Source organism: Cajanus cajan, chromosome 5 (assembly GCF_000230855.2).
Source record: "Cajanus cajan strain Asha chromosome 5, NIPB_CcT2T_4, whole genome shotgun sequence".
NCBI lineage: Eukaryota > Viridiplantae > Streptophyta > Magnoliopsida > Fabales > Fabaceae > Cajanus > Cajanus cajan.
The window spans coordinates 12,034,637-12,044,841 of record NC_138521.1 but is presented as its reverse complement, the minus strand read 5'-3'; the positions used below and the strand labels follow the sequence as shown (position 1 = coordinate 12,044,841).

General features: G+C 29.7%; 2 protein-coding genes across 3 annotated transcripts; one reads left to right on the top strand and one right to left on the bottom strand.

The window, feature by feature from the left end:
• The first annotated feature begins 1,758 nt into the window (after positions 1 to 1,758).
• LOC109808954 (spermidine synthase 2) lies at positions 1,759 to 5,968 on the top strand. 2 transcript variants are annotated; one of them, XM_020372155.3, is made up of 9 exons: positions 1,759 to 2,201; positions 3,869 to 3,945; positions 4,051 to 4,173; positions 4,255 to 4,359; positions 4,582 to 4,654; positions 4,745 to 4,816; positions 4,903 to 5,098; positions 5,358 to 5,484; positions 5,594 to 5,968. In XM_020372155.3, exons 1-9 carry the CDS (start codon positions 2,036 to 2,038, stop codon positions 5,657 to 5,659), a joined length of 1,005 nt encoding a protein of 334 aa, XP_020227744.1. In that variant the 5' UTR covers positions 1,759 to 2,035; the 3' UTR covers positions 5,660 to 5,968. The 2 variants fall into 2 exon arrangements, with proteins under 2 accessions (XP_020227744.1, XP_082931062.1); XM_083074936.1 differs by lacking the exon at positions 1,759 to 2,201 and adding an exon at positions 2,879 to 3,040.
• An 839-nt stretch (positions 5,969 to 6,807) lies between these two features.
• LOC109808896 (uncharacterized) lies at positions 6,808 to 8,102 on the bottom strand. Its single transcript, XM_020372072.3, has one exon. The coding sequence runs from the start codon at positions 7,925 to 7,927 to the stop codon at positions 6,968 to 6,970; it is 960 nt and encodes a 319-aa protein (XP_020227661.1). The 5' UTR covers positions 7,928 to 8,102; the 3' UTR covers positions 6,808 to 6,967.
• Between the last annotated feature and the right edge of the window lie 2,103 nt (positions 8,103 to 10,205).

Sequence of the window (10,205 nt, the reverse complement as noted above, 5' to 3'; positions counted from 1 at the left end):
AACTCTAACTTAATTCACTCCCCTCTTAAGTTATACAAGGTTGCTTGACTAACAAAAATATATGTTATTCATAAATTGTCATCAATTCACTCTCTTGATAAAATATTATAAAATATATAACTAAATTTAAAGTGATTTATTAAAATAATAAATAAAAATTATGAAATAAAATTAGGTATATATAAATATATGTATATATAATATATAATTATATATAAACTATATATAAAAATAATATTTTATGCCATAATAGATTTTTAATAAAAATAAACTCGTTTAAGGAGTTGTACGTTTAATATACATATTTTAGAATTATATTTAATTTAATAAATATAATAATTAACATTTTATCATAAAATATCATTTTATTAATTTGAATATATAAAATATTATATTAATAACATAAATTAAACCTTAACTTAATATTTTTATATTACTTTTAATATATATAATAATTAATATTATATAAGAAAAATACTAGTTCATTTAAATATTAATAAAATATTATTTTAAGAACGTCAAATAAATAAGTATCTCAATGCTTGTGTTTGATTATATATATATATATATAATTCTTTAACTCAATAACTTTAAAATATTTTTTTTTGTGAAAATAATAATTAAAATTATTTCTTTAAATATATAATTAATTTTAGTAGAATTCATAATAATTTTGAAATAATAATTAATTATATAATTTAAGAGATAAATTGTTAAAATGTATCATATTTACATTTATCAAGAGAGAAAAAATATGTATTTTAATATAAGAGAAGATAATGTAATGCTTACTTTTTTTTAGAGATATTAGTATAAAACATGTTTTGATAATAATTATTTTCAATGAAAATAAAAAAAAGTAAATTATCATATATTAAAATCTGTCAAACAATGAGAACTATGTTTACAACAAAAAAAGATAATGTCATATTTATATATCTTATATATGAGACGTATAATCTTATGTTAGATTTGTCGCTTGAGATATTAAATTTAATTTATAAATAATAAAGATAAATAAAAATTAAATTAAATATAAAGTTAAAAAAAATTAAAAATCTTTTTGTTAATAAAAAGTTTGTCAAAACATTCTCGTATAAAATAACTATATCTATTTTATGTATATAGAGAAAAGTTGATTATATTCTTTGGTTGAATTTCAACATAATCCATAAAAAAATCTCAATTATCAATCAACAGAGTAAGAAAACAGTATGACTTTCTAAATGGCAACTTTTGTAAAATAAAAAGAGGATACTTAAAATTTTCAAGTTTGATTGAAAACATCATTAAAAAAAAAAGAACTCAGACGTATCTGATTTCTACTTTTAAAATAATTTTTAGTTTTCCTTTTTTAAATAATCCCACACGCTAATATTTATTTCTCACCACATACAGTATCATATCACTAGATGAGACGATTCATACTTTTTTAGTTAGGACCACAAAATAGAAGAACAGAATGAAAAAATATCTCTCACTTGATTTTGTTTGTGGATTTCTTAAATACCCGTTTTAGAGACCATTTTTAAAATAAAATAATTTTGAATGAGAAATTAATTTAGAAAAATTAAAAATAATAAAAAGTGTGATTTTTTTTATTTTAACTAGCCCTTAAAGCATTGTACTAAGTTTTTGTCCCATTAAATGAGAGGATAAGCACTAAGGTTGGAGACAAAGATATGGTAACGAATTAGAGATTAAAGGCAAAGCAAAAGAAGAAGCCTTATTCCAAGGAAAACCTAACGGAGACTCCCATCACTTTCACATGTACTTGACAGGAAGCAACACGTAACATGCATATCCTAAGGCCGTGTTTGGCAAGCACTTCACCTTCCTTCAATGCTCCGATCCCAAACCAAAGCGCACGTCAAACGCATCCCTTAAAAGCAGATTCCTTTCTATATTCCCACGTGGCCCACACCCTTTTCCCTTTATGCTATTCCATCTCCCCAATAATATCTCACGAAGCTGGGAAGAGCCAAACAGAGTGTTACTTGAGAGATTGTTCTCACCGAGGGAGAGAGGTTAGGCCATGGCTGACGATAGCGTTGTTGAGTCCCCAGTGAAGAGGCAAAGAGATGATGAAGAAAATGGGGTCTCTGTTTCCATGGATGTGGAGGGTGGCAAAGACCCTCTTGTTAATGGTTTATCATCTGTGATTCCTGGCTGGTTCTCTGAAATCAGTTCAATGTGGCCTGGTTGGTGCTCTTTTTAACATACCCTTTTGTTTGTTGCTTCCAAAAGTTGTGCCTTTTCCTTGCTTGGAAAGGAAATTAAACCTTTTTAACTTGTTTGTGTGTGTGTGGAAAACTAAGCTTTTGTCAATTTATGGGTTCTTCTTCTTATGGGGTTTGTCTCTGTCTGAAGAGATTTGGATTTGATAATCACTTATCTGTTTGTTTTTATTTTTCTTGATTTCTGTTAAATTTGGGTGTCTGGTGAGTTGTGTTTCTGTTTTTACATCTTGTTTTACTATTGTCGTTTTATTAATATCTCCCTGTCATGTACCAGCAAGTGTGTAGATATATATGTTACAAGCTTCTTAGAATTACTCTCATGGAACAATGAATTTTCTTATGGTTGTTAATTTGTTATTTATAAATTATAATTGATTATTTATAACCCTTTTTTATTTTATTTTTTTTTACCCCTTGTCTGGCTGCATGATTTGTAGAGTTCTAGTTTTATATGTTTTTACTTTGACATCTGAACATGTGGTAGTTTAGCTCAACGTGTGGTCCAATTCTGCAATGATATTATGTCACTATTTTAATACTAAGCTGATCATGTCAGTGACGAGTGTGCTGATATAAAATTTATGTGTATAAGAAATTCACTTTCAAATGTGTTGGAATGAGTTCCCTTTATAAGTTAGGGTGCTATTCATCTTCCCATTTATCAATGGCTTTCCTCGTTGGAACTTGCTCTACTTAAATGTCACTTTTCTGTGATCTTCGGCTATTTGTTTTCAAACAAAGTGAATGATGGTCGTTTTAAAAGGAATTGATTCCTCTAAAGTGAGCGTGAAATTTATAAGGTAAAGTGCAAAAAGTCATAACCATTATTGAAAAATCTATGAAGTTGATTTTTGCAATTTCATTGTTTATTATATACTTGCATGAATTTTATTACAATATCAGTTGTTTCAATCAACTCTTATAACTTTATGCTTTATCTTCTAAAGTGCATCTCTTAGATTCATACAAGAAATATTTATTCGGGTCCTTTTATTTTGATGCATGATTATTTGCATAAATGGGTGTCTAAATAGAAAAAGGAATGTGCTAGAACAAATATTTCATAAAGTTAAATAGGCAGTTACTATATGTCAACACAAAAAAGATCTAATCCCTGTCCTTTCACCAATTTCTTTTCTTCCCCTGTTAATCATACATCACCTACTATCATTTTTGGATTGAACTTCCCAAGTCTTTGCTCTGTCTCAACTTTTTTTTTTTTTTTTTCTGAGTTCATGAGATACAATAGGTTATCATAACTATTTTTTTCCAGTAAAGTGCATGCTTACCTAGGGAAAGAAAAAGAATCTTCTTATTTTTCTTATATTCTTTTGTCCTGGATGTCATGTTAATCTTGGGACCATTGCCTTTGGTCTGGTTGTCTAGTTACATATATTTTTGCCTGAAGATGCAACTTGTTGATTAGTAAGGTAGCTCTTCAAAATATTTTTTTATCTGCAATGAATGTCTTTAAATACATGTTAATTATTTTTTTCTTGAACCAAAGCATTGCTAAAATCCTAGAAATATGTGCACACAGTAATCTGTCTTTTTTAGATAAAACTCATAATTTTTGCTTCTGTTTTGTAATAGTACTCATGAATTAAAATATGGTTGTAATTTTGCAGGAGAGGCTCACTCCTTGAAGGTGGAAAAGATTTTGTTTCAAGGAAAGTCTGATTACCAGAATATCATGGTCTTCCAGGTACACGAGGATCCAGTAAATTATGAAGATAGTGTTATAATTTTCCCCTTTTTCATGTTCCTACGATCTTTATTTTCAAATGCACTGCTGTGATGTCTTCTGCAGTCATCAACATATGGCAAGGTTCTTGTTTTGGATGGAGTAATTCAGCTAACAGAAAGGGATGAATGTGCCTACCAAGAAATGATCACTCATCTTCCTCTTTGCTCTATTCCAAACCCCAAAAAGGTCTTCTTTTGTTTTATGTCTAGATTGCGTGTTTAATCATCAAATTTATATACTTTTTCTCCCTGTATTTTTTTCTTTTAGGTTTTGGTTATCGGAGGAGGTGATGGAGGGGTCCTACGAGAAGTAGCACGCCATTCTTCAGTTGAAAAGATAGACATTTGTGAAATTGACAATATGGTTGTTGATGTAAGGGACGCCAAATTTTACACTCTTTCCTGTCTCTAACAGAAGCTAAATTATGTTGCTGGGGCTATTATGTTATTCGCATATAATCACTTCTATTTATCTACATTAGGAAATTGGTTATAGTTGTTCTATTCCTTTTTAGTTTGCCTAAAGAGTCTACTCACTAGTGCTCAGAGATTTCAAGTAGCACAGTGTATGCTCAAAGTCAAAATTGTCTTGCAGGTCTCCAAACAATATTTCCCTGATGTAGCTGTAGGGTATGAGGATCCTCGTGTGACACTTCATATCGGTGATGGTATGATCAACTTTTCAAAATTTTTTCCCTTGAATATTTTACTCTTTTAGGAGAAGTTATCTCATGATGGGTTTTCTAACAATGGTCTAGGAGTTGCATTTCTGAAGGCAGTTCCAGAAGGAACTTATGATGCTGTTATAGTGGATTCATCCGACCCTATTGGTATACCATATTATAGCTTCCTGCTCTTCTATGTGATATAAAAATAAAACTGTTTGATAAAAAGATGTTACATTTGGTATCCTAAGGTCCTGCTCAGGAGCTTTTTGAAAAGCCCTTCTTTCAATCGGTTGCAAAGGCTCTTCGTCCAGGAGGAGTGGTTTGTACTCAGGCAGAAAGCATATGGCTTCATATGGATATAATTGAGGACATTGTGGCCAATTGTCGCCATATTTTTAAAGGCTCTGTCAACTATGCTTGGACTACTGTTCCTACATACCCAAGGTATGTTTTTTTCAATTTATTTTAAATCTATTTTCTTCTACAAATTCATTACATGCTATATAGGTTTATATTAATTCTGCCAGAAAATGATCATTTGAAATTGAAATCCCCTCATAAACAAGGCCATTGAACCTTTTCACTTTACATTCTCCAGAGTTTGTGGGCTATATGACAGTATTGTATAATGTGAATTTTGTGTAGGGATGGAGACTATGTATATAATTATTCATATTTATGTGGCTTTTATTTTTCATTTCAGTGGGATGATTGGTTTTATGCTTTGCTCAACCGAGGGACCAGCTGTTGATTTCAAGCATCCAGTGAATCCCATAGATGAAAATGAGTGTCAGAAGTCAGTAAGACCACTGAAATTTTACAACTCTGAGGTGTGTTGCCCCACTCATACCATCTTCTATTTTGAGATTTTGCATTCTTCCCTTTCTTTGCAGGACTGCTAATTCTTATCTGAATATGCATCTTGGCCTTCAATTTCAGATTCATACAGCAGCTTTCTGTTTGCCATCATTTGCAAAGAGGAAGATTGGTTCTAAAGCTAATTAAGATTTTCAAAAGCATGAAGGAGCTCATGTGGCTGTTGTAGAAGTCCATTATTCATATTTTCTGCATTGGTCCATCTATCAATGAACCTTGGAATAAGTCAGATATTAAATTTGGCATTGAAGAGTAACATTTATTTCTGGAAATGAGTTTTAGGTGATAATGACATAGTTGATGGATTCAGTTGTCAGCAACTTTCCCCAAAAAACAATTGACAATGTGGAACCTTGCTTAGCTCTGTTAAGAAAAATTTTGTTTAATGCAAGTTATTGCATCTTATCAGTTTTGAAATTTACATGCATTATTATGATCTGCCTTGTGTCTTTAATACAATTGGCGTGATTACTTTTATCAATATGGAAAACCAACTGACTGGTGTCTTCGATTGATTAAAATTAGCAATGGGATTAAGTGTCTAGGAAATCCTAAATATGGCTTAAACGTGATGGTAGTCGTTGCCATCAAGCCAAAAATTATCTGCTTTATAATCTATCTTTTTATTCTCTTATAACTTGGAGACGGGACCAATCCATTGTCATGATTAAGTTTGTGCTTCTAACCATGTTGAAACCCCATCCAAGTGAATCCTACAAATTCTTGCTCTCACATTTGGTGTCCATGAATGTGTAGAATTAGAACAGAAGCTCAAGCGATTATGCAAATACACTCTAAAGATTAGATTACGATTTTAAAAGATTTTTTTTTTCTTATAAAGTCTTTTTGTATTCAATTAAATTTTTTTTTCAATATAATTTTTTTTTGTAGTATTTAATTTAAGATAACTAGAATTTATTTTAAAAGTATTTCAAAATTCAGAAGTATTCATTATTCAATTGAAACCTTTTTCCACTTAACAAAAAAACTCTGGTATAAAAAAATCAACAATAGAGGCTGTTATATCTTCGTAACTGAGCAATGGACTCTTGTAAATGGACTCTGGTATGAGAATGTGGGATCTTTAAAATCACATTATTAACCCTTTCTATTAGTAAATAGACTCTTGTAAATTTAGTGGATACCTAGAAAATCAATTTTTTTGATGGAATAATGCTAGTTTCTTCATATTGATGGATAATCCATACATTCATTCACCGGGGAAGCACTAATAGAGGCTGTTATATCTTCGTAACTGAGCAATGGAACAGAAAATATTTTCAATAACCAAGTTGATTAATATATTACAGTCAGGATAATACAACATTGATTAATCATCTTAAAAGGCTGCTTAACCAGCTAGCTATCTTAACCTTAGTTCTGACTTCTGAAATCAAATTGACTCCCTTATTTTTGTGTACGCAAACCACTTCTCATTCACGAACCATTCTTAACATCTTTCCCTGATTCCTCATCAGTTTTCATTTCCAACTTCCTCTCCTTGCAATCATGGAAGTAGATCACACAGACCACCCACTTCAGCGGATTCACCACGCAGAACAAGCCAACTTGTACAAAAAATCCATTCTCTTGCTCATAGCCTCCAACATGGTAGCATGAAAGCCTCAAAAGATGTCCTAAAGCAAAGAAAATCAGCATCAAAAAGAGCCCCCTCCTGTGACTGCCTCTGCTGAAATAAGCCGAAACTGCTAATGCATCAATACCATATATCCTCTCCAACACTGAGATCACAAGACTCATATTCCACATTGCACTCCATTCCAAATACATCCTTAAAACCTTTGCAAATGCCATGCTGCAAATTACTGCAAACAACACGTTAAATCTCAAGCCCTTCAAGAAAACATGGTAATTTAGGACTATCCACAGTAATCCAAGCTGATGAGTAGTTGTTAAGAAGAGAACATAAATAGAAGTTACAAATGAGCCTCTCAACCTTGATAGGTCAAAGGGTGTCTCAAACATCTCCTTAAGAGTCATTTTGTTCTCTTTTGAACGTAGCTTTGAAGCCAAATCTATAGTCACAAGTGCAGAGACAAACTCCAGGACATAGAGAGGCACCATGTAAATGAATCCAAGTAGAATCAACTTGAGGAAATAATCCTTGTTGAATCTTGTGATAGTAAGATCTGGCCAGTTTCTGTAGCCATAGCGAGTGAAGTGATCATGTGGCAGGTTAACAATATTGGAGGTTTCAACAAGGATTTCTTGGAGGTAAATTTCAAAGTAAACCATGATACAGAAGAGAGGAAGAGAGGTGAGAAGGGTGTAGATGATGAAGTTGAGGTTTCTGAAATAGATCATAACAGATTCCTTGAGGATATCAGATACCTCTAGCTTCTGCTTCTGCTTATACTTGTTGCTTTCACTCTCCATATCTCTTCACTTCCAAGAACAATTGTGACGTTTACAAGGTAAAGTAAAGATCTATGGAATCCAGCGTTTTCTTTTGTTTCTCCTCTATTGGAGAGACAGAGTAGGGAGAAGACTTGACTTGCGACAATAGAAGATTGGCGTTACAAACGGTGACTGGTTCAATGTAGTTACCCTACAAGACATTTTTTGTTAATATGAATGTTGACTATGTCAAGAAACTGGAAATGTACTTCCACCGATAAAAACAAAATAAAGAATAAATTCACTTTCAGTAAAATTATTGGATTTTATTTTTCTCTTATTCTTCAATAATAAGATATACACCTCCCGGACGGGACTTTTTAATTTTTTTTTAAATTTATTTTAATAACTTGGTCCAGTTTTTATTTACGTAAATGATCCATTTTCACTTCTAGGTGAGAAATCGGTTATTATAATTAAATTATATATATATATATATATATATTTTGAAATAATTAATATTATAATTATATATAAAATTTAAAAATTATGTATAATATTTTAATTTATGTTAAAAATAAAGATAATGTTAAAACTTATTTTTAAAATTAAAAATATTAAAAACAACAATTTTAAATTTGAGAGACAAAAATAAATTAATCATGATGACTAAAAATATATTTAAACTTTTTTCTAATTACAATTACATCACTAGGATTTAAAGCTAAAACTTTATCTATACTACTTCAATTCTCTATCTCTAATATGACCATTCTATTATGTAAAATATCCAAATTCAAAATTATTTGTCATAATTTTAATTTATTTTAAAATATTTATCATTTTTTTGATAATATTCTCATTTATCGGTATCTTATGACATTAAATTATTAGGGGTATAAGCAGTTACATGTAACCTACAAACTTGAACTAACTCAAATAGATTCAATAATTTAAGATAAGATTTTTTTAGAGTTCTGGTCATGTCTAACCCAACTCAATCAAAACTCAGCATTATGAGTTGAATAATAGATTGTGTATTTTTGACCTATAAACCAATCCAACCCGATTATATAATAATAATAATAATAATAATAATTTTTTCTTAGTTTTTTAGTCATATTTCTAACATGAGGAGTGTTAGCAACACACTTCTTTTAACACGCTTAATCTTAGTGGATTTCCTAAAGAAAAATGTCAGAAACTCACTCTCTAACATACTCTTTTAACACACTCTTTACTGAAAACTATAAAATCAACATAAAAAGTCATTAAATAGGATATAAGACCAACAAATTTTATGTTTCTCATTAAATTTCAACTAATGAAAGAGTATGTTTAAAAGAGTGTGTTGTCAACATTTCTAGTATAATATATTTCCTCTATTATCTATTATAAGAAGAAGAAAAAAAACATACATTTTTATTCTTAAATATAAGCAAATTTAACCACTTTTGCATCATTTAATGATATTTTCTCTAAAATATCTCATTTAATGCATGACCTTTTAGTTGCATTACTTCTTATGACATTTATAATAAGGACAATTGAGAAAGAATCTTATGAAAATAGTAAAATTTAATACAAATAACTGACTTTTTTAATGTGTAAAACTAATCATTTTTACTTATAGTAGAGAACAAAGTGGGCAGTAATAGAACTTACTCTTTTGCTTTCGGTGCTTGAGTAACTCTGCAACTGTCACAATAAATTACAAATCTATTTTGAATTTTAGATTGTATTTGTATTTGTTGTTTGGGTTGATAACATTGTAAAAATATAATATATTTATTTTAAATTATTTTATGTTATATTAATGTTAGTTGTTTAGGTTAATAATAATATAGCAAATCAACATATTTATTTTAGAATTTAATTTATATTATTATTTTCTTTATGAAGATAACGTTACATTTGCAACGAGATGTCAAATGATTCACATGTATTATGAAATATTTAGCAAAAAAATAAATTTAATTAGTTGATTAGATTGATCTAACTCAACCCAATTCAATCTATGCTAATTGGATTGGATTATGTCAAATTGGATTGTTTGAATTGAATGTCACATTAAAAATGCACAAATCTATTTTGATCAAACTGGTAAATTTTGATCAAACTAGATAACAAATCCATCTAAATCTAACTTAATCTAACTCACACCATTATAATTTACTATTCCACTTTTAACTCTTTTTATAAGGGAATTAAGGTGGGGAAAAAGAAAAGAAGAAAGAAGTTAATTTTGTAAAAATAATTAATGTAATTTTTATAGACAGCATAGTAATTAATGTAGTTAATAATTTTCTTTATATGT

Bases quoted from the DNA above. Each gene is read 5' to 3' on its own strand.
- LOC109808954 (XM_020372155.3), top strand. From the start codon at position 2,036: ATGGCTGACGATAGCGTTGTTGAGTCCCCAGTGAAGAGGCAAAGAGAT. The intron at 4,174-4,254 runs GTCTTCTTTTGT...TTTTTCTTTTAG, and splicing joins CTATTCCAAACCCCAAAAAG to GTTTTGGTTATCGGAGGAGG. The intron at 5,099-5,357 runs GTATGTTTTTTT...TTTTCATTTCAG, and splicing joins ACTGTTCCTACATACCCAAG to TGGGATGATTGGTTTTATGC.
- LOC109808896 (XM_020372072.3), bottom strand. From the start codon at position 7,927: ATGGAGAGTGAAAGCAACAAGTATAAGCAGAAGCAGAAGCTAGAGGTA.